The following is a 22,309-nucleotide window of genomic DNA, read 5'->3' as shown; positions in this document are numbered from 1 at the left end:
TATGTATATCTTTTAAGCTATATCACTCATACGACACCTTATGAAGCACAGTTGAGTATTCGCATAAATATCTAATGTCTACCATATTATTTGATTATTATCGAGATATTTGTTTTCTGAGAAGGAAACACAAAAATTCGATTGCATCTGGTAAAATTTTACTATAGCGTTATTGTTTTATTCACAATAGTTTAATAGTATCCAGCCAGGCCACGTCCACAGCCACAGGTGGGAGCGCAGTGTCCGCAGATAGAGACAGCACCAGCGGCGCAGGCGGGACCTCCGTACTCGACACCACCGATAATGGGCACGCGACCACCGACAGCGGTGACACCACCGACGGGCAGCTCACCGGCGACTCCCACGTTGCCAATGCCCTCGCCGCCGTATGAACCACAACCAGCGCCGTAGGCACCGTCGAGTCCATTCCAGCCGGCACCGAGTCCGTTCCAACCAGCTCCATAGCCGAGTCCGAGGCCACCCAGACCAGCTCCGCAGCCGCAGCCGCCTAGACCTCTACCCGGGTACTGACCGCACACAGTCTATAACAGTAACATAGTTCTGCTTAATACTTGAGGATCCGGCACTAATATACAAGTCAGCATTGTTTGTACATAGATAGTAAACAAATCAAAAACACAAGATGACTTACTTGGATCAGGCAAGCCTGGGCGCAGAGGAGGAGAACAGTGAAGATAGACATAGTGTGGTAATGTGTTCACGTGCTGGAGACAGAATGCTGCTACTTCCACACACCAACCCTTTTATACTATTATTTCTGCTCCGCTAAGGCTCGTCATCCACTAAATGTCGACACACTTAATCAAAAACAAATGCGAAAGATATTGGCACTTTCTGAATCGACACGTAAAATAGTACCATTTCCAATTTCCCGATTACCACACTATTTACTGATACATAATAAAATTTCTAATACCATAAATTTATAGGTCAAAGTCACGTCTATGTGATAATGCGGTTACCAAGTTTTCTGTATAAAAACAGGCACATCTTACATCAAACTCATTCTGAAGTCATTCAGTGAAACAACATGGCCGCTAAACTCATCCTCTTCGTCTGCGCCTCCGCCCTCGTGGCACAGGTACGTGATACAAGTTGATCGACTGTTACTACATAATTATGTTCCTTCACTACTTTGAACACAATGACACTGAATGGCGTGCCACTCGTGTGGAGCCACTAGCCGTGAAGACACTGAACTGACTGACTATTGAGAAACCAATCCATTGGTATTGGAGACACACAAACAACTAAACAGAACATTCTGTTATTCCTTCGATTGTTGTGAAGATTCAAAATACTTGGACGCATATTTTGAACAAACTGATTGAATTCGACTTGTAATTTCGTGTTTCTTCAAAGCATCTTAACATCATTTTAATTATTCTGTTCTTTCAGGCTGCTCTGGGCGTTGGACGTTTCGGCGCTGGACTCGGTGGTTGTGGCTGCGGAGGTCGCGGCTATGGCGATTACGGCTACGCTGGTCTGGGCTACGACATCGGCGCTGCTTCTGCTCTTGAAGCTTCTCGTGGAGGATGTTTGCCCGTCGTCACTTCCTCGGCCGCTCCTACTGGTCTAGGAGTATCATCAGAGAACTCGTACGAGGGCACCGTCGGTGTCTGCGGTAACCTGCCTCTCCTCGGTACCGCCTATGTGGAGGGCGTCTTCCCCACTGTCGGTGAGGGTGGCATCTACTACGGCTGTGGCGACGGCGCTGTGGGCATCATAGCCGAGGACCGCGCCGGGCTCGGCTACGGCACTGGTTACGGGCTCGGCTACGGCGCTGGTTACGGGCTCGGCTACGGAGGCTACGTCGGACGCGGTTGCGGCTGCGGTGGCATCTAGTCATGTGATTTAATGTAAATCCCGAACCCCCTACTGTCGAACTGAAATAAAATATGGCAAAAAGTGCGATTGAGTTTGTTATTTGTTTCGAAGTTTTAGTAAAAAAGAAATGTTTATGATCCTACATCAGTTCGTCGTTTACATTTGAATTCTTTAAATGTTTAGTGTAATTTTTGTGTAAGCTGGCTTTCAAAGTTAAGCTTTTCGTTAGTTTTGCCGGTTGGCTTGCTGCTCTGCTGGTTTTGCTGCTCTGATACCATGACCATTAACGCTGGCATTCTACAAGATTCTGTGATCTCCCCCACGCTTTTTATCATGTATATCAATGACCTGTCGCTTATTGACAGCGTGCGCGATATATCAACCATCAGAGTCTCTCTCGGAGCGTGGTGCAAGAGAGACGATTAAAACTTGTGCCTGAAGCGTAGACCTCTCTGGGGCGAGTCTCCGAGTGGGGTGAATTTAACTTGGTTCAATTCAACCCGTTAAAGACACAAGTTTGCGCGTTCACTGCTGAGAAGGACCCCTTTGTCATGGCGCCGCAATTCCAAGGAATATTCCTGCAACTTTCCGAGAGTATCGGGATACTTGGGGTCGGCATTTCGAGCGATGTCCAGTTTCGGAGTCACTTGGAAGGCAAAGCCAAGTTGGCGTCCAAAATGCTGGGACTCCTCAACAGAGCAAAGCGGTACTTCACGCCTGGACAAAGACTTTTGCTTTATAAAGCACAATTCCGGCCTCGCGTGGAGTACTGCTCCCATCTCTGGGCCGGGGCTTCCAAATACCAGCTTCGTCCATTTGACTCCATACAGAAGAGGGCTGTTCGGATTGTTGATAATCCCATTCTCACGGATCGTTTGGAACCTCTGGGTCTGCGAAGGGATTTCGGGTCCCTCTGTTTTTTGTACCGTATGTTCCATGGGTATGTGCTCTGAGGAATTATTCGAGATGATACCATCACCTCGTTTTTATCATCGCACCACCCACCACCGGAGTAGAGTTCATCGGTACTACTTGGAGCCACTGCGGTCATCCATAGTGCGTTTCCAGAGGTATTTTTTGCCACGTAACATCCGGCTATGGAATGAGTTCCCCTCCACAGTGTTTCCCGAGCGCTATGACATGTATTCAAGCAAGGCTTGTAGAGAGTATTGAGCGATAGGCAGCGGCTTGGTTCTGCCTCTTGAAATTGCTGAAGTCCATAGGCGACGATAACCACTCACCATCAGGTGGGCCCTATGCTCGTCTGCCTACAAAGGCAATAAAAAAAAGACAGACGATTCACCCACCTCGCGGTCAGGGGTTACCGTCCCTTACGGGCGTCAGCAATGCCAGGGTTATACCAACCCGCTGCCTACCGCAAGTACTAGGTCAAGAACCTAGGCGTCACCTTCGACAGAGGGATGACATTCCACCCTCACATTAAGTCGGTACGCGACCAAGCCGCGTTCATACCAGAACGTCTCTATCCGATGATTTGCAAGTGAAGTAAATTGTCCCTTCGTAATAACGGTGACAATCTACAAAACTTGCATATGCCCGGTCATGACCTATGCAAGTATAGTGTTCGCTCATGCGGCCCGCACTAGCTTGAAGCCCCTCCAAATCATACAATCACGTTTTTGCAGGATAGCCGCCGGAGCTCAGTGTTGCATGAGAAATGTGGACCTCCGCGACTAAATGGGCCTGGAGTCCATCAGTAAGTATCTCAGTTGGCATCAGTGCGCCATTTAGAAAAAGCGGCAGGGCACGAGAACTCTCTCATCGTGGCCGCCGGTAACTACATCCCGATCATGTGGGTCGAATGGTAAACAGTCGGCGTCGCCCTAGGTACGTCATTTCGATTCTTCCCGATTCACTAACAGTGATTTTAAGTACCTCAAACATCGGTCATCGTCCTCGTCGAACCCGTTGCATTCAACGAAGGTCTCGGCGAATAAATTAAAAGGCAGACACAGCCCACTGAGTTTCTCGCCGGATTTTCTCAGTGGGTCGCAATTCCGATCCTGGGGTAGATTCTGCGAAGCACTACCCTTGCTAGGGTAATTGTTAGCAAGGTTGTCATCATGTTTGTGCCCCGTAGTAGGTGAACTATTTCGACGATCTAGTATAAACCCTTGAGGTTACTAAAAATGGTGGAAAAAAAATCACTAAGTACTCCGTATCTGTGCTGGAGTCATGGTCCAGACGGCTGGCCGATCCTTCGGCTGGTCGTAGGACCGTCGAGGCGATTCGCCCGGTTCTTGTGAACTGGGTGAATCGTGACAGAGGACGCCTCACTTTCCGGCTCACGCAGGTGCTCACTGGGCATGGTTGCTTCGGTGAGTTCCTGCACCGGATCGGAGCCGAGCCGACGGCAGAGTGCCACCATTGTGGTTGCGACTTGGACACGGCGGAGCACACGCTCGTCGCCTGCCCTCGCATGGGAGGGGTGACGCCGTGTCCTCGTCGCAAAAATAGGAAACGACTTGTCGTTGCCGAGTGTTGTGGCATCGATGCTCGGTGACGACGAGTCGTGGAAAGCGATGCTCGACTTCTGCGAGTGCACCATCTCGCAGAAGGAGGCGGCGGGGCGCGTGAGAGATGCACAGGCCCGCCGCCGTCGAGCGGGGGCCAGGGAGGCGGATATCGCCCAAGCCCTGGCCCTCTAAGTGTTTCGGGTCCCCTCACATGTCGGCCTGGGGACCGGCGAAGGGGGCCTAAGAAGACGACGTGCAAGCTGCTCTGCACGCGTTTTATGCATGAGCACCCGGGTGATGGAAGGCCGGCTATCCTCAACCTACGCTGGTTCTGACCCAGCGGGGTATTCCGTAGGATAGACCATTCTAACCGGCGCCATCTAGGCGGGCTTCGGATAGCCTGCCGACCGAGAGCGCTAGTGGTCGTGGCGCCGACGACCGCCAGTCCGGCGTCCCGAGGGGGAGGGTGATGGGAGAGATGTGCTCCGCACTAAACGCTTCACTTTCCCCCCTTTGCCTTTTCATGAGTTTTGTCTCATGCGAGGTTTGGACGTTGGTTGTTGAGCGACATGAGGTTTTAGTCGGTTCGACTCCGACATGCCCCGCCCTCCATCCCCAGTGAAGGGCGGAAGTCCGGTGATTTCCTCCTGAAAGTACTCCGTATGTCTCGTTTGCAGATGGGCATGCTTTAGCGCTTTGTGTGGCGAAAATGATCCCTGGAAACGTGTTGTGGTTGACAGCAATGGTCCTAAACAGTTTGACTGAATTGTGGTCCGCCGGTGGGATAGACGATCTTACAAACGAGATGGTGGTACAAAACATAGAGAGAACGGACTAAGGCCCATCGTAAATTTATGAACAGAAAATAAAAAAGTATTTTATATGTTTTGCATTGATTAGAATTTTATTGAGAATCGATCCGTTCTTTAGTTAACAGTATTTCAGTAGTATCCAGCCAGGCCACGTCCACAGCCGCAGGTGGGGGCGCAGTGTCCGCAGATAGAGACGGCGCCAGCAGCGCAGGCGGGACCTCCATACTCGACACCACCGATGATGGGCACGCGGCCACCGACAGCGGTGACACCAACGACGGGTAGCTCACCGGCGACTCCCACGTTGCCAATGCCCTCGCCGCCGTATGTACCACAACCAGCGCCGTAGGCACCGTCGAGTCCATTCCAGCCGGCACCGAGTCCGTTCCAACCAGCTCCATAGCCGAGACCGAGGCCACCCAGACCAGCTCCGCAGCCGCAGCCGCCTAGACCTCTACCCGGGTACTGACCGCACACGTTCTGTAACAGTAACATAGTTCTGCTTAATACTTGAGGATCCGGCACTAATATACAAGTCAGCATTGTTTGTACATAAATAGTAAACAAATCAAAAACACAAGATGACTTACTTGGATCAGGCAAGCCTGGGCGCAGAGGAGGAGAACAGCGAAGATAGACATGGTGTGGTAATGTATTCACGTGCTGGAGACAGAATGCTGCTACTTCCACACACCAACCCTTTTATACTATTATTTCTGCTCCGCTAAGGCTCGTCATCCACTAAATGTCGACACACTTAATCAAAAACAATTGCGAAAGATATTGGCACTTTCTGAATCGACACGTAAAATAGTACCATTTCCAATTTTCCGATTACCACACTATTTACTGATACATAATAAAATTTCTAATACCATAAATTTATAGGTCAAAGTCACGTCTATGTGATAATGCGGTTACCAAGTTTTCTGTATAAAAACAGGCACATCTTACATCAAACTCATTCTGAAGTCATTCAGTGAAACAACATGGCCGCTAAACTCATCCTCTTCGTCTGCGCCTCCGCCCTCGTGGCACAGGTACGTGATACAAGTTGCTCGACTGTTACTACATAATTATGTTCCTTCACTACTTTGAACACAATGACACTGAAAGAGCTGGTGGTGGCGTGCCACTCGTGTGGAGCCACTAGCCGTGAAGACACTGAACTGACTGACTATTGAGAAACCAATCCATTGGTATTGGAGACACACAAACAACTAAACAGAACATTCTGTTATTCCTTCGATTGTTGTGAAGATCCAAAATACTTGGACGCATATTTTGAACAAACTGATTGAATTCGACTTGTAATTTCGTGTTTCTTCAAAGCATCTTAACATCATTTTAATTATTCTGTTCTTTCAGGCTGCTCTGGGCGTTGGACGTTTCGGCGCTGGACTCGGTGGTTGTGGCTGCGGAGGTCGCGGCTATGGCGATTACGGCTACGCTGGTCTGGGTTACGACATCGGCGCTGCTTCTGCTCTTGAAGCTTCTCGTGGAGGATGTTTGCCCGTCGTCACTTCCTCGGCCGCTCCTACTGGCCTAGGAGTATCATCAGAGAACTCGTACGAGGGCACCGTCGGTGTCTGCGGTAACCTGCCTCTCCTCGGTACCGCCTACGTGGAGGGCGTCTTCCCCACTGTCGGTGAGGGTGGCATCTACTACGGCTGTGGCGACGGCGCTGTGGGCATCATCGCCGAGGACCGCGCCGGGCTCGGCTACGGCGCTGGTTACGGGCTCGGCTATGGAGGCTATGCCGGACGCGGTTGCGGCTGCGGCTACGGTGGCATCTAGTCATGTGATTTAATGTAACTCCCGAACCCCCTACTGTCGAACTGAAATAAAATATTGCAAAAAGTGCGATTGAGTTTGTTATTTATTTCGAAGTTTTAGTAAAAAAGAAATATTTATGATCCTACATTGGTTCGTCGTTTACATTTGAATTCTTTAAATGTTCAGTGTAATTTTTGTGTAAGCTGGCTTTCAAAGTTTAGCTCTTCGTTAGTTTTGCCGGTTGGCTTGCTGCTCTGCTGGTTTTGCTGCTCTGATACCATGACCATTAACGCTGGCGTTCCACGAGGTTCGGTGCTCTCCCCCACACTTTTCATCCTGTATATTAATGACATATTGCTTATTGACCGCGTGCGCGATATATCAACCATCAGAGTCTCTCTCGGAGCGTGGTGCAAGAGAGACGATCAAAACTTGTGCCTGAAGTGGAGACCTCTCTGGGGCGAGTCTCCGAGTGGGGTGAATTTAACTTGGTTCAATTCAACCCGTTAAAGACACAAGTTTGCGCGTTAACTGCTGAGAAGGACCTCTTTGTCATGGCGCCGCAATTCCAAGGAATATTCCTGCAACTTTCCGAGAGTATCGGGATACTTGGGGTCGGCATTTCGAGCGATGTCCAGTTTCAGAGTCACTTGGAAGGCAAAGCCAAGTTGGCGTCCAAAATGCTGGGACTCCTCAACAGAGCAAAGCGGTACTTCACGCCTGGACAAAGACTTTTGCTTTATAAAGCACAATTCCGGCCTCGCGTGGAGTACTGCTCCCATCTCTGGGCCGGGGCTTCCAAATACCAGCTTCGTCCATTTGACTCCATACAGAAGAGGGCTGTTCGGATTGTCGATAATCCCATTCTCACGGATCGTTTGGAACCTCTGGGTCTGCGAAGGGATTTCGGGTCCCTCTGTTTTTTGTACCGTATATTCCATGGGTATGTGCTCTGAGGAATTATTCGAGATGATACCATCATTTCGTTTTTACCATCGCACCACCCACCACCGGAGTAGAGTTCATCGGTACTACTTGGAGCCACTGCGGTCATCCATAGTGCGTTTCCAGAGGTATTTTTTGCCACGTACCATCCGGCTATGGAATGAGCTCCCCTCCACAGTGTTTCCCGAGCGCTATGACATGTCTTCAAGCAAGGCTTGTAGAGAGTATTGAGCGATAGGCAGCGGCTTGGTTCTGTCTCTTGAAATTGCTGAAGTCCATAGGCGACGGTAACCACTCACCATCAGGTGGACTGTATGCTCGTCTGCTTACAAAGGCAATAAAAAAAAAGACAGACGATGCACCCACCTCGCGGTCAGGGGTTACCGTCCCTTACGGACGTCAGCAATGTCAGGGTTATACCAACCCGCTGCCTACCGCAAGTACTAGGTTAAGAACCTAGGCGTCACCTTCGACAGAGGGATGACATTCCACCCTCACATTAAGTCGGTACGCGACCAAGTCGCGTTCATACCATAACGTCTCTATCCGATGATTTGCAAGTGAAGTAAATTGTCCTTTCGTAATAACAGTGACACTCTACAAAACTTGCATACGCCCGGTCATGAACTATGCAAGTATTGTGTTCGCTCGTGCGGCCCGCATTAGGATAGCCGCCGGAGCTCAGTGTTGCATGAGAAATGTGGACCTCCACGACTAAATGGACCTGGAGTCCATCAGTAAGTATCTCAGTTGGCATCAGTGCGCCATTTCGAAAAAGCTGCAGGGCACGAGAACTCTCTCATCGTGGCCGCCGGTAACTACATCCCGATCGTGTGGGTCGAATGGTAAACAGTCGACGTCGCCCTAGGTACGTCATTTCGATTCTTCCCGATCCACTAACAGTGATTTTAAGTACCTCAAACATCGGTCATCGTCCTCGTCGAACCCTTTGCATTCGACGAAGGGCTCGGCGAATAAATTAAAAGGCAGACACAGCCCACTGAGTTTCTCGCCGGATTTTCTCAGTGGGTCGCATTTCCGATCCTGGGGTAGATTCTGCGAAGCACTACCCTTGCTAGGGTAATTGTTAGCAAGGTTGTCGTCATGTTTGAGCCCCGTAGTAGGTGAACTATTTCGACGATCTAGTATAAACCCTTGAGGTTACTAAAATTGGTGGAAAAAAAATCACTAAGTACTCCGTATGTCTCGTTTGCAGATGGGCATGCTTTAGCGCTTTGTGTGGCGAAAATGGTCCCTGGAAACGTGTTGTGGATGAGAGCAATGGTCCTAGACAGTTTGAATGAATTGTGGTCCGCCGGTGGGATAGACGATCTTAAAAACGACATGGTGGTACAAAACATAGAGAGAACGGACTAAGGCCCATCCTAAATTTATGAACAGAAAATAAAAAAGTATTTTATATGTTTGCATTGATTAGAATTTTATTGAGAATCGAACCGTTCATTGGTTTACAGTATTTCAGTAGTATCCAGCCAAGCCACGTCCACAGCCGCAGGTGGGGGCGCAGTGTCCGCAGATAGAGACGGCGCCAGCAGCGCAGGCGGGACCTCCGTACTCGACACCACCGATGATGGGCACGCGGCCACCGACAGCAGTGACACCAACGACGGGCAGCTCACCGGCGACTCCCACGTTGCCGATGCCCTCGCCGCCGTATGAACCACAACCAGCGCCGTAGGCACCGTCGAGTCCATTCCAGCCGGCACCGAGTCCGTTCCAACCAGCTCCATAGCCGAGTCCGAGGCCACCCAGACCAGCTCCGCAACCGCAGCCGCCTAGACCATTACCCAGGTACTGACCGCACACGTTCTGTAACAGTGACATAGTTCTGCTTAATACTTGAGGATCTGGCACTAATATACCAGTCAGCATTGTTTGTACATAGATAGTAAACAAATCAAAAACACAAGATGACTTACTTGGATCAGGCAAGCTTGGGCGCAGAGGAGGAGAACAGCGAAGATAGACATGTTGTGGTAATGTATTCACGTGCTGGAGACATAATGCTGCTACTTCCACACGCCAACCCTTTTATACTATTATTTCTGCTCCGCTGAGGCTCATTGTCCAGTAAATGTCGACACACTTAATCAAAAACAATTTCGAAACATATTTGTACTTTCTCAATCGACACGTAAAATAGTACCTTCCAATATCCCGATAACCACATTATTTACTGATACATAATAAAATTTCTAATACAATAAATTTATAGGTCAAAGTCACGTCTATGTGATAATGCGGTTACCAAGTTTTCTGTATAAAAACAGGTGCATCTTACATCAAACTCATTCTGAAGTCATTCAGTGAAACAACATGGCCGCTAAACTCATCCTCTTCGTCTGCGCCTCCGCCCTCATGGCACAGGTACGTGACACGAGTTGATCGACTGTTACTACATAATTTTGTTCCTTCACTACTTTTAACACAATGACACTGATAGAGCTGATGGTGGCGTGCCTCTCGTGTGGAGCCCTTAGCCGTGAAGACACTGAACTGACTGACTATTGAGAAACCAATCCATTGGTATTGGAGACACACAAACAACTAAACAGAACATTCTGTTATTCCTTCGATTGTTGTGAAGATCCAAAATACTTGGACGCATATTTTGAACAAATTGATTGAATTCGACTTGTAATTTCTTGTTTCTTCAAAGCATCTTAACATCATTTTAATTAATCTGTTCTTTTAGGCTGCTCTGGGCGTTGGACCTTTCGGCGCTGGACTCGGTGGTTGTGGCTGCGGAGGTCGCGGCTACGGTGGTTACGGCTACGATATCGGCGCTGCTGCTCTAGAAGCTTCTTACGGAGGAGGTCTCCCCGTCGTCACCTCCTCTGCTGCTCCTACTGGTCTGGGTGTAGCTTCCGAGAACAGGTACGAGGGTACCGTCGGTGTCTGCGGCAACCTGCCGTTCCTGGGTACTGCTGATGTCGCTGGTGAGTTCCCCACTTATGGTCTTGGTGGCATTGACTACGGTTGCGGTGACGGCGCCGTCGGCATCACCGCTGAGAGAGGCATCGGCTACGCTGGTGGTCTCGGCTACGGCGCTGGATACGGGCTCGGCTATGGAGGCTACGCCGGACGCGGTTGGGGTTGCGGGTGCGGTGGCATCTGAAGAAATGATTCAAAACGACTCCTGGACCCCCTCCTCCAAACGAAATAAAACAATATCAACAGCATAAATGCTTTTTCTTGTTGCTCAGTAACTGTAGTTAATTTGGATAGAAATGCTTGGATAAAGTCAAAAGCACCAGTAAATATGGTTCTCAATTCGACCCTTCCTGAATACAAAAAGCTATTGTATCGTTTTCATTAAATGCTAGTCCTCCGAAGAGCCGGTATTTGTCGTTCATAGAATTCTTGCACCAAATTACCACCAGTCAACGGACCGATTTTGGTTAAATCTATACCTCTAAGTTCCAAGGGAAAAAATCTTGGAGACGATCCCATCACCATTTACTATAGCACCATCCGACACCAAAGCAGAGTTCACTTTGAACCACTGCACTTATCGACAGTGCATTGTAAGGCATGATTTTTGCCAAGTACCATCCGTCTCTAGAACGATACCCTGGGTGCAGCAAGATAAGGTGTAAGTAAACTTAAAATGTGGTCTGAAAAGGGTTTTTAATGAACAGTATAAAAAGCATCTTTGGTAGCTCGTCTGGTATGGACATAAAAATGCAGTACCGAAAAAATCTTTCATGTGCGTTTCACTAAAATATCGCGAGGAGGAATCTAAAAGTTAATTTAGGTTGTTTTAATGTTTATTTATAATATTGACATTGTACAAGAGCTGTCGCGAAACACAAGATATTTGACAGATGCCTGAATCTCGCCAAAGATATTTTCAAGATAAGCTTACATACATGTAACTATACAAGTTCAGAACAATAGCATTCAAACTCAATATCTGGGACACGAGTGAGTTATGTCGCTAGCTGGGAGAAGCCGTAGGCCAAAGCGAAACCATAGCAGCCCGACCCGGGAGGTCAGTAGTTCTGGACCCCAATCCCTCTTAGTGGTGAGTGTTAAAGTCTCCAAGAACTAACCACCTCCGCAGATGGGTACTGCTCAAGCACGCGGTTAGTCCTCTCTTGCACACGCTCAATCAGAGCTGAGCCTGCATCACTACTGTGGGACCTGTACAGGTAGACGTAGATTCGGGTACAACCCCCCCTGATCTACGTGCAGCCACAAGAGGCACAGGTTCCGTTGTTCGAGGGCCCGAAGACGGCGACAACAGACATCAGCCCGGACGAATACACACACCCCGGTTTTACGCAGGAGGTTGTGCTCCAATACCCAGCCAGGGTATTCAAGGTACAAGGTATCATCCGGAGCAGATATCTGCATCTGAAAAGGTAAAGCAGACAGGTAGTCTCAAGGTAGTCGTGTTCGACGTTAAGGTTTCTATGTAGGCCCCTAGCATTGCGAAAATCCGCATTGTATGTGGATGGAAAATCACCGATAAAACCCTATTTCTTATCTTGTCTTTCATGATATTATTTTTGGAGAGTGGAGTTGGGTGAGGTTGGTTGTTTGAAGTGAAATCATGACAACACCTGAATAAAACGTGAAACACGATCGCGCGTACGATCGCCGGGATCCACTTCGTTCTCCGACTCTGACACGACGACCGCACGACAGGATTTTACACCGGTTGGCGCGACAGCTTCCCGGGCGGAGTTCAGTAGTGACGCCCGGGTTCAGGTCCCCTACTAACCGGCGGGCGGTGACGAATACCGTTTCACTGGGTCTCCCCATGCCCCCGTCAAACAAACACGTCCCGCGAGCCCGCACGCATGTCTGCTCCGCATATATCAGATATCATCAAGCCCTCCAACACAGAAAAGGAAAGGGAAGGAATAGAACTGGCTCTCCAACCCACACGCCGGAACACGACTGGGCTATTTGGCGACATACTCGAGTTGGAGGGTGGTCGCCAGCTAGTTGGACTAGGTCCTACCACCAGTATATGGTACCAAAACATTAATCATGAACTCTTCTACCGTTCTTAAAGCAACTAGAGCATTAGAAAACCCCGTCAAACGAATGTAAAGTATATTTTGTTAATTCGTGTCTTGTAACTTTTTTTTTATTTTTATTGCTTAGATGGGTGGACGAGCTCACAGTCCACCTGATATTAAGTGGTTACTGGAGCCCATAGACATCTACAACGTAAATGCGCCACCCACCTTGAGATATAAGTTCTAAGGTCTCAGTATAGTTACAACGGCTGCCCCACCCTTCAAACCGAAATACATTACTGCCTTACGGCAGAAATAGGCGGGACGGTGGTACCTACCCGTGAGGACTCACAAGAGGTCCTACCACCAGTAACTATATTAGCATCGCTTGTCTTCGACGATGAGTTCTTTGATTCACTAGATCTAGCTATCATCGAAATAGTATATATAGGTAGCGTTTATATATTGTTTTTAAATTTGAATTATTCGTGTGAATAGAATTTGATCGCGTCGTCAGAATGAACAAAAAACTTCGCAAATACAATTTAAAACTTTTTATTTCAATTTGAAGTCAAAAGCCCAGGGTCATGTTGGAGTATTTCATCAGATGCCACCGCAGCCGCAGCCGCAACCGCGTCCGGCGTAGCCTCCGTAGCCGAGACCGTAACCAGCGCCGTAGCCGAGCCCGGCGCGGTCCTCGGCGATGATCCCCACAGCGCCGTCACCGCAGCCGTAGTTGATGTCACCGAAACCATAAGTGGGGAACTCGCCAGCAACATCAGCAGTACCAAGGAACGGCAGGTTGCCGCAGACACCGACGGTACCCTCGTACCTGTTCTCGGAAGCTACACCCAGACCAGTAGGAGCAGCAGAGGAGGTGACGACGGGGAGACCTCCTCCGCAAGAAGCTTCCAGAGCAGCAGCAGCGCCGATATCGTAGCCGTAACCACCGTAGCCGCGACCTCCGCAGCCACAACCACCGAGTCCAGCGCCGAAAGGTCCAACGCCCAGAGCAGCCTGAAAGAACAGAATAATTAAAATGATGTTAAGATGCTTTGAAGAAACACGAAATTACAAGTCGAATTCAATCAGTTTGTCGAAATATGAGTCCAAGTCATTTGGATCTTCACAACAATCGAAGGAATAACAGAATGTTCTGTTTAGTTGTTTGTGTGTCTCCAATACCAATGGATTGGTTTCTCAATAGTCAGTCAGTTCAGTGTCTTCACGGCTAGGGGCTCCACACGAGAGGCACGCCACCATCAGCTCTATCAGTGTCATTGTGTTCAAAGTAGTGAAGGAACATAATTATGTAGTAACAGTCGATCAACTCGTGTCACGTACCTGTGCCACGAGGGCGGTGGCGCAGACGAAGAGGATGAGTTTAGCGGCCATGTTGTTTCACTGAATGACTTCAGAATGAGTTTGATGTAAGATGCGCCTGTTTTTATACAGAAAATTTGGTAAGCGCATTATCACATAGACGTGACTTTGACCTATAAATTTAATGTATTCGAAATTTTATTATGTATCAGTAAATAATGTGGTAATCGGGAAATTGGAAAAGGTACTATTTTACGTGTCGATTTAGAAAGTACCAATATCTTTCGCAATTGTTTTTGATTAAGTGTGTCGACATTTAGTGGATGACGAGCCTTAGCGGAGCAGAAATAATAGTATAAAAGGGTTGGTGTGTGGAAGTAGCAGCATTCTGTCTCCAGCACGTGAATACATTACCACACCATGTCTACCTTCGCTGTTCTCCTCCTCTGCGCCCAGGCTTGCCTGATCCAAGTAAGTCATCTTGTGTTTTTGATTTGTTTACTATTTATGTACAAACAATGCTGACTGGTATATTAGTGCCAGATCCTCAAGTATTAAGCAGAACTATGTCACTGTTACAGAACGTGTGCGGTCAGTACCTGGGTAGTGGTCTAGGCGGCTGCGGCTGCGGAGCTGGTCTGGGTGGCCTCGGACTCGGCTATGGAGCTGGTTGGAACGGACTCGGTGCCGGCTGGAATGGACTCGACGGTGCCTACGGCGCTGGTTGTGGTTCATACGGTGGCGAGGGCATCGGCAACGTGGGAGTCGCCGGTGAGCTGCCCGTCGTTGGTGTCACCGCTGTCGGTGGCCGCGTGCCCATCATCGGTGGTGTCGAGTACGGAGGTCCCGCCTGCGCCGCTGGTGCCGTCTCTATCTGCGGACACTGCGCCCCCACCTGTGGCTGTGGACGTGGTCTGGCTGGATACTACTGAAACACTGTAAACTAACCAACAGTTCGATTCTAAATAAAATTCTAATCAATGCAACGATATAAATTTTTATTTTTATTTTTTGCTGGATGCCATAATTCCGTTATTGTTGTCAAAGCCAGGTGGGCTAAGGTTTATTAATTTGTTCTAGTGCTGACGAAACTCAATAAGCCACTGCCTTAACAGCAGCTTCTAGCATTTGCATCAAAACAATATAGGTTTATTTGCGTCAAATGGGCAGGGCAAAAAAAATTGATAAGTGGATGCCACACACACTGAACGATTGACGAACGCGTCAAGGTTTGCCTTGCGTTGCTTCACATACACAGAAACCAAGGGATTTTGAAACGCATTGTAACTTGCGATGAAAAATTGATTCTTTTAGTACGCTTTTATTAGCTTCAGACGTATGTAACTATGTTAGTATATAACGGAATTTTAAACATGATTTTGACTCCCTCCAAACGTCGGATTAACTCGAAATTTGGTACACTTATTAAGAACCGATGACAATTCAGTACAAAAAAAAATTGAAAAAAAATATTGTTACAAATTAAATTTAACTAAAAAATGAAAAATAAATAATAGTTTAAAAAAACTAAAAAAAATACGCTTTTATAGAAAATCCAACTAAATAATAGAAAATAAATTTTTATAAATTTGAATTAAAAATAGTGTAAAAAAAAATGATATTATTGTAAAATGCATGTGCATCAGTAATTATAAACATTTTATGAACAGATATGAGTAGAAGGGTTATTTTGATAATATCCTGAAAAGCACCCCACGCTTTTTTACATTAAAATCATTTTTCTTACACTATTTTTAATTCAAATTTAAAAAAAAATATTTTTTGTAATATGAAGCGGTCATCACGTTGTTTCGACCCTGATTCAGCAATTAAGCTCTTAAGGAAAACTTACCCCTAAAAAAGTCATGGTCACTGTTTGGTGATCTAGTGCCAGTATAATTCATGACGACTTCTTAACAAATGGGTACAGCATTATTCTAGGTGTGTACTGTGAGGGACTGGACTGGAACGATGGAGAAGCTAGCGAATATCCGGCTTTTTTTATTTATTACAAACGTGTGGACGAGCTCACAGCCCACCTGGTGTTAAGTGTTTACTGGAGCCCATAGACATCCACAACGTAAATGCGCCACCCACCTTGAGATATCAGTTCTAAGGTCTCAAGTATAGTTACAACGGCTGCCCCACCCTTCAAACCGAAACGCATTACTGCTTCACGGCAGAAATAGGCAGGGTGGTGGTACCCACCAGCGCGGACTCACAAGAGGTCCTACCACCAGTTGTTAGGTAAATTATAATTTTGCGGGTTTTATTTTTATTAGGCTGCTCCTACACGACAACGCTCGGCCTATTGCGGTACAACAGACCGTCTCTAAGCTTCCAGAGCTACAGTTGGAAATTTTACGTCATCAACTCTACTCACCAGACCTTGTGTTGATAGGTTTTTATCTTTTTTCAAAGCATGGACAACTTTTTGGCAGGGAAAAATTCAATACTTAGGTATGGCGGCGGTACAAAATGTCATTGAAGAGCATATTCCCTTCGGTACACTTGATTTCTTCGAGAAGAGAATCGAAAAATTAGGACTGCACTGGCAGAAATATATCGATATTATGGGTGCGTATTTTGATTGATAGAGAATAATAATTTTATACATAATATTATATTTCTATTCTTCTCCATCGCTCCCTCATTGCTGAGGATCGTGACTCCATTTCAGCTTTGCGACTGCCAGTCTCCATCGGTTCCGGTCAGTTGCCTGGTGTAGTGCAGCACTAAGTGGTCCTCTGGTTTGCTTGGAGATCTGGTCGGACCAACGTTTGGGGCTCCGGCCTCTAGGACGTTTTCCTTCTTCTTTTCCAGTGACCATCAGACGTTCCAATTTGTCTACACCTCTGCAACGTGGCCAAAGTAGCGCATTTAGCGTTGCAGACAGGTTGTAGACAGGCGATATCTATATATTAATACGTGAAGCAAAAACTTTGTATCCCTTTTTACGAAAATTGCGCGGACGGAGGAGTATGAAATTTTCCACACTTATTGAGAATATAGGGAAGAAGTGCAGAATGATAATATTTTTTTAAAATATTGCTTAAAGGGAACATTAAATCAATAAAGAAAACATTACACACACTACATACCATGTATTTGACGCACACACGCATGCATACTATTTATTGTCAAACTTTTGTTCTTGACGTCTGTTGTCAAATTGAGAATAGATTAAATATTGTTTGCCTTTGTTAATATTTTTATAGTGTAGTCTTGGCGAAATTTGTGATTATGGAAGTATAAGATACAATCATAATAGTGTACAAACTTACAATTCCAATTAATTATAGTCGAATTTCGACTACTGCAGGACCTCTAGTTTCTATAAATATACATAATATTATATAAACCGCATTTTTCTTTTCTTACCCTAATATCGTGTTAATGTTGTTAAGCCACATAGAACTGATTAATTTAAATAAAAAATCTTTAAATTATTTAGGTACACCGTTTATTTTTGGGCAGGGAGCTGAACCTCATACGAGGATTTAGCGTTAAGGAGATGCACGGCGCATGTTGGCCTTGACCCTGAGCAGATATTGGGAGCAGATCGCGGGTCCAAAGATCTTTATAGGGCACTACCCAATTATTAGATAGCCTACATAATCAACACTCAAGATACTCTTTTTCAATTATATTTTACTAGCTTCGATGGATGTAAGAAAATGATCGGAAACGCCTTTTTTTATCTGCCTTTAAAGTTCTAGGTATATGACTTTTTTTGTATCCCTAATAATGGGTACGGGAAATTGCATGTCCTTATTTAAACTGGGTTTCGAAGTTTGCAATGCCTCTTGCTGATGCTTGTAATTGTGATAGCTTCACATCAGATTCTAGTTCTAGATGTTACTAGATCCTTTGATATTCGTTACGGCTAGTCGCCGATAGATGGCGTTACTCTTACCGGTGTGATAATGTTTGTCAATAGGTAAACCAGTGTGTTTAGTGCGAGTTTTATAACTTCTCGATTGTGTAAAAGTTAATTCAATTTTGTACGGTGCTGGAACAGCTTCCTTTCGTTTCCCACTACGGGCAAAGTTAAAAACTCGTTCTAAGCACACAGGTCACGTCCTGCGAAGATAATTGTATGAAAAACATAGATTTTTTTTTACTATTCACACGCCATTGCACTTTGACGGTACTATGATAGAAATCTTCGTTAGAGCACAAACCACAACTGTAAGTACTAAGTTTCATCACCGTTGAATCAACCTATAGAACCAAAGATGGCATAAATTTATGCTTGAAAAATTTTGAGAATATTTATTTCGAGAAGAAGTTATATTTATCATTAAGGTAATTTTCGCAGCAAACTCCATTATCGTTGTAATGAGGGGATTCGCAGAAGAATCAAGCCCGATCGTAGCCCGAAGAATTGCAAGATTTAAGTGGCAGTGGGCAGAGCACCACCCACCAATCAAAGTATTGATAAAAAATTATTAAATAATTAGAGTATAAATGAAATGTTGAAACTTTGAATACAGCGCCATCTATTAGATACTTACCGCAACATCTTGATAGCTATCTTACATTACCATTTATTATCTATATATTAATACGTGAAGCAAAAACTTTGTATCCCTTTTTACGAATATTGCACGGACGGAGGAGTATGAAATTTTCCACACTTATAGAGAATATAGAGAAGAAGTGCACAATGATAATATTTTTTTGAAATAATGCTTAAAAGATACATTAAATCAATGAAGAAAACATTACACACACTACATACCATGTATTTGACGCACACACGCATGCATAATTTTATTTTCAAACTTTTGTTCTTGACGTCTGTTGTCAAATTGAGATTAAATATTGTTTGTCTTTGTTAATATTTTTTATAGTGTAGTCTTGGCGGAATTTGTGATTATATAAGTATAAAATACAATCATAGTGTACAAACTTACAATTCCAATTAATTATAGTCGAATTTCGACTACTGCTTGACCTCTAGTAAACATAAAAATCTATATTAATAATCCTTTGACATAATATATTAAACAATTAATTCGCAATAATAAATATGTTTTTTATATTATGTTAAAATCTTATCTCACGAGTCGGACCTAATTAAACACAGTGTGAGAAGTTTTATTAAATTACGATCTTATTGTCACCTCTCGGAAATCGTTCGCTTCGTTTTGCTACCAAACTAATATTCGTCTCCGATATATAGATGTAAGTAAATACAACAGATAAGTTGCTCGCTCCGGGCATTTCAATATTGTAATAATTGTTATGTTATAATACTCATTGTAAAAATGAATATTTAAAAAAAATTAATATAAAAAAAAAAAAAATTAAAAAAAAAGAAAGATATGCCCGCTGAGTTTCTTGCCAATTCTTCTCAGGACGGAGGCTAGTTCTTGTGAATTGGCGGTAGTTCTTTTGACGTTCAACAAGTATGTACTTTCATTTATGTCGAATAATTTTTTTTTGATTTGATTTGATTTGATTGAGATACAGGTTGATTTTTCTCCGCAATTATATATGTACATATATTTTTTATTATCAGTGAGTGTAGAGTCGTAGCTTCATAAACAACAAAAAAACAAATGTTACAGTTTCTTTTTACGAATCTTCACGAAAGCGACAATTTAACAAATAAAATGTATCTGGTATATTGATTATGGTTAAGTTTCAATGGATGGGCGAACGCTAGTCGAAGTCGTCGTGGCCTAAAGGGTAAGACGTCCGGTGCATTCGTATGTAGCGATGCACCGGTGTTCGAATCCCGCAGGCGGGTACCATTTTTTGTAATGAAATACTCACTTGACAAATGTTCACGATTGACCTCCACGGTGAAGGAATAACATCTCTATATAATAATATAAAAATGAATTGCTGTTCGTTAGTCTCGCTAAAACTCGAGAACGGCTGAACCGATTTGGCTAATTTTGGTCTTGAATTATTCGTGGAAGTCCAGGGAAGGTTTAAAAGGTGAGAAAATATAAAAAAGCTCGGAATTATATAAAAAAGAAACTATTTTGTTTTTCCTTTGATGTGTCCCCTTGATGTGTCTTTTATTTATCAATTGAGGCACTACGAAGTCTACCGGGTCAGCTAGTCGTGTAATAAAAATCAAACCCGCAAAATTATAATTTGCTTAATTACTGCTGGTAGGACCTCTTGTGAGTCCGAACGGGTAGGTACCACCACCCTGCCTATTTCAGCCGTGAAGCTGTAATGCGTTTCGGTTTGAAGGGTGCTGTAGCCGTTGTAACTATACTGAGACCTTAGAACATATATCTCAAAGTGGATGGCGCGTTTACGTTGTAGATATCTATGGGCTCCAGTAACCACTTAACACCAGCTGGGCTATGAGCTCGACCACCCATCTAAGCAATAAAATAAAATAAATACGTGACAATCTCGATTCTACATAATATATTTCTAATTCCCAGTGCCTTACATCGATAAGGATTGCATAATTTAAAACAATGATGTTTTCAACATCAATTTCTATATTGATTAGGTATAATAAAAGCCTGCAATAGTTAGTAGCGATACCATATCGATTGAATTTTATGTAATATATCCATATAAAAGACAATACACTTTGTGTTGTATTCAAACAAATTTGACCAGCAGACAAAATGGCCGCCATATTAGTTTTATTCTGCGCATCAGCTGTCATGTTCCAAGTGAGGATAAATCAATTTTTTTTCATTCAGAATTGTTTGTTTATTTACGATTTAAACCTATCACTCAACGGGATTGAGGTCTTAGAATGGTTTCAGGGTCGAAACAGCTTTATTGTCATTGGGATTACAACCTAACGTGCTATCGACAGCCCGACAATCCCGAGACTGATGTAGCATCATTGCAATATAATTATCGCTAACACATACATATAATTATTAGTTGTTAGAACATTTGTGGTCCCTACATAGTCATAATTATCTTTTCAGGTTTGCAACGCCCAATGTTACGGTCGGGATCCTCTGATCGGAGGATTGGCTGGGCCGTATGGCTCTGCTTGGGGCCCTTATGATGGCATTGGTCCGTATGACGGTCTGGGCTATGGCTCGCAATTAGGAGGAGGATTCATCGGCCTAAGCCCAGGAAATTTAGCAGCATCGTGCGGCGGCGGTCTCGCTGTTTCCAGCTCTTCTCCCATCACCCCTACTGGGCTCACATTAACTTCTGACAATACAATCGAAGGCACCGTTGCTGTGATGGGACAGCTGCCATTCCTGGGTGCGGTGGCTACCGATGGGGCGTTCGCTACTGCCGGCACTGGTGTTGTGATTTACGGGTGCGGTGATGGCGCCATCGGCATAGTTTCCGAAGCTCCTATTGCCGCGCCACTGCCGCCCAACGTCGGACCCGGTTACGGTCCGGGACCAATCGGATATGGACCCGCTAGAGGCGGATATAAAGGATGCGGGTGCAACAGTGTTATCTATTAAGTAATTTTTGTTGTATTTTAAATTGTTTAGTTGCGTTATGAATATAAAATTTTAAAAGTTACATTTTGTTTTGACTTGGTAAAAAAGAAACTTGGTATCTTAAATAGCGGTTTGAGTGGTGAGGCAGCCGTTGTAACTATACTGAGACCTTAGAACTTATATGTCATGGTGGGTGGCGCATTTTCGTTGTAGATGTCTATGGGCTCCAGTAACCACTTAACGCCAGGTGGGCTGTGAGGTCGTCCACCCATCTAAGCAAAAAAAAAAAAAAAAATTGCGATAAGTAAGTACTGTATATTCGAAAATAGTCCGTAAAGCAAAGTAGTTGAGTGTTTTTCTCGTCTGCATCCGTTTGAGTTTCTGCTCAAAAGCTAAATTTAGCTTTTATTATCTCCCGTTTTATGGTATCTCGCCGTCTTCTGCTTTCATTAAGGGTAAGGGGTAGATTAGCTTTCCCAAAATTGCCGGAACTTCGGGAATTCCCGGTAGCCGGAACTTTGTCGCTCAGAATGTTTCTATAATATTATGTTCATCGTTATAAAATCTAGCTACACACAATACTCGTAGAGATTGGGGGACAAAGATAGGTTTCTTTTTTTTTAAATGCGCCACCCACCTTGACAAATAAGTTCTAAGGTCTCAGTATATTTACAACGGCTGCCCCACCCTTCAAACTGAAACGCATTACTGCTTCACGGCAGAAATAGGCG

At 45.1% G+C, this 22,309-nt stretch overlaps 9 protein-coding genes across 9 annotated transcripts; 5 read left to right on the top strand and 4 right to left on the bottom strand.

Annotated features, from left to right (window-relative positions):
• Positions 1-151: 151 nt before the first annotated feature.
• Positions 152-738, bottom strand: LOC101741785 (chorion class A protein L12-like). The gene is made up of 2 exons (XM_004933193.5): positions 653-738; positions 152-542 (listed from the first exon to the last, which is right to left on the bottom strand). Exons 1-2 carry the CDS (start codon positions 701-703, stop codon positions 192-194), a joined length of 402 nt encoding a protein of 133 aa, XP_004933250.1. The 5' UTR covers positions 704-738; the 3' UTR covers positions 152-191.
• A 313-nt stretch (positions 739-1,051) lies between these two features.
• Positions 1,052-1,866, top strand: LOC101742957 (chorion class B protein M2410-like). The gene is made up of 2 exons (XM_062672005.1): positions 1,052-1,102; positions 1,378-1,866. The coding sequence occupies exons 1-2, from the start codon at positions 1,052-1,054 to the stop codon at positions 1,864-1,866; spliced, it is 540 nt and encodes a 179-aa protein (XP_062527989.1).
• A 3,335-nt stretch (positions 1,867-5,201) lies between these two features.
• LOC101741649 (chorion class A protein L12) lies at positions 5,202-5,924 on the bottom strand. The gene is made up of 2 exons (XM_004933192.4): positions 5,728-5,924; positions 5,202-5,617 (listed from the first exon to the last, which is right to left on the bottom strand). The coding sequence occupies exons 1-2, from the start codon at positions 5,776-5,778 to the stop codon at positions 5,267-5,269; spliced, it is 402 nt and encodes a 133-aa protein (XP_004933249.1). The 5' UTR covers positions 5,779-5,924; the 3' UTR covers positions 5,202-5,266.
• Positions 5,925-6,105: 181 nt separating this feature from the next.
• On the top strand, positions 6,106-7,000 carry LOC101741507 (chorion class B protein L11-like). Its single transcript, XM_038016137.2, has 2 exons — positions 6,106-6,177; positions 6,506-7,000. The coding sequence occupies exons 1-2, from the start codon at positions 6,127-6,129 to the stop codon at positions 6,932-6,934; spliced, it is 480 nt and encodes a 159-aa protein (XP_037872065.1). The 5' UTR covers positions 6,106-6,126; the 3' UTR covers positions 6,935-7,000.
• Positions 7,001-9,278: 2,278 nt separating this feature from the next.
• Positions 9,279-9,848, bottom strand: LOC101741367 (chorion class A protein M2774). Its single transcript, XM_062673329.1, has one exon. It carries the CDS (start codon positions 9,749-9,751, stop codon positions 9,338-9,340), a length of 414 nt encoding a protein of 137 aa, XP_062529313.1. The 5' UTR covers positions 9,752-9,848; the 3' UTR covers positions 9,279-9,337.
• A 347-nt stretch (positions 9,849-10,195) lies between these two features.
• Positions 10,196-10,997, top strand: LOC101742812 (chorion class B protein M2410-like). Its single transcript, XM_004933282.4, has 2 exons — positions 10,196-10,246; positions 10,575-10,997. The coding sequence occupies exons 1-2, from the start codon at positions 10,196-10,198 to the stop codon at positions 10,995-10,997; spliced, it is 474 nt and encodes a 157-aa protein (XP_004933339.1).
• Positions 10,998-13,391: 2,394 nt separating this feature from the next.
• LOC101741231 (chorion class B protein L11-like) lies at positions 13,392-14,274 on the bottom strand. Its single transcript, XM_021352714.3, has 2 exons — positions 14,197-14,274; positions 13,392-13,869 (listed from the first exon to the last, which is right to left on the bottom strand). The coding sequence occupies exons 1-2, from the start codon at positions 14,245-14,247 to the stop codon at positions 13,456-13,458; spliced, it is 465 nt and encodes a 154-aa protein (XP_021208389.1). The 5' UTR covers positions 14,248-14,274; the 3' UTR covers positions 13,392-13,455.
• A 117-nt stretch (positions 14,275-14,391) lies between these two features.
• LOC101742663 (chorion class A protein L12-like) lies at positions 14,392-15,170 on the top strand. Its single transcript, XM_038016283.2, has 2 exons — positions 14,392-14,646; positions 14,757-15,170. The coding sequence occupies exons 1-2, from the start codon at positions 14,596-14,598 to the stop codon at positions 15,105-15,107; spliced, it is 402 nt and encodes a 133-aa protein (XP_037872211.1). The 5' UTR covers positions 14,392-14,595; the 3' UTR covers positions 15,108-15,170.
• A 5,589-nt stretch (positions 15,171-20,759) lies between these two features.
• On the top strand, positions 20,760-21,660 carry LOC101742521 (chorion class CB protein M5H4-like). Its single transcript, XM_038015914.2, has 2 exons — positions 20,760-20,831; positions 21,099-21,660. The coding sequence occupies exons 1-2, from the start codon at positions 20,784-20,786 to the stop codon at positions 21,597-21,599; spliced, it is 549 nt and encodes a 182-aa protein (XP_037871842.1). The 5' UTR covers positions 20,760-20,783; the 3' UTR covers positions 21,600-21,660.
• Positions 21,661-22,309: the final 649 nt, after the last annotated feature.

The sequence above is a fragment of the Bombyx mori genome, chromosome 2 (assembly GCF_030269925.1).
Source record: "Bombyx mori chromosome 2, ASM3026992v2".
In the NCBI taxonomy this organism is placed as follows: domain Eukaryota; kingdom Metazoa; phylum Arthropoda; class Insecta; order Lepidoptera; family Bombycidae; genus Bombyx; species Bombyx mori.
The sequence above is the reverse complement of the archived record's forward strand: the minus strand, read 5'-3'. Positions and strand labels throughout refer to the sequence as shown.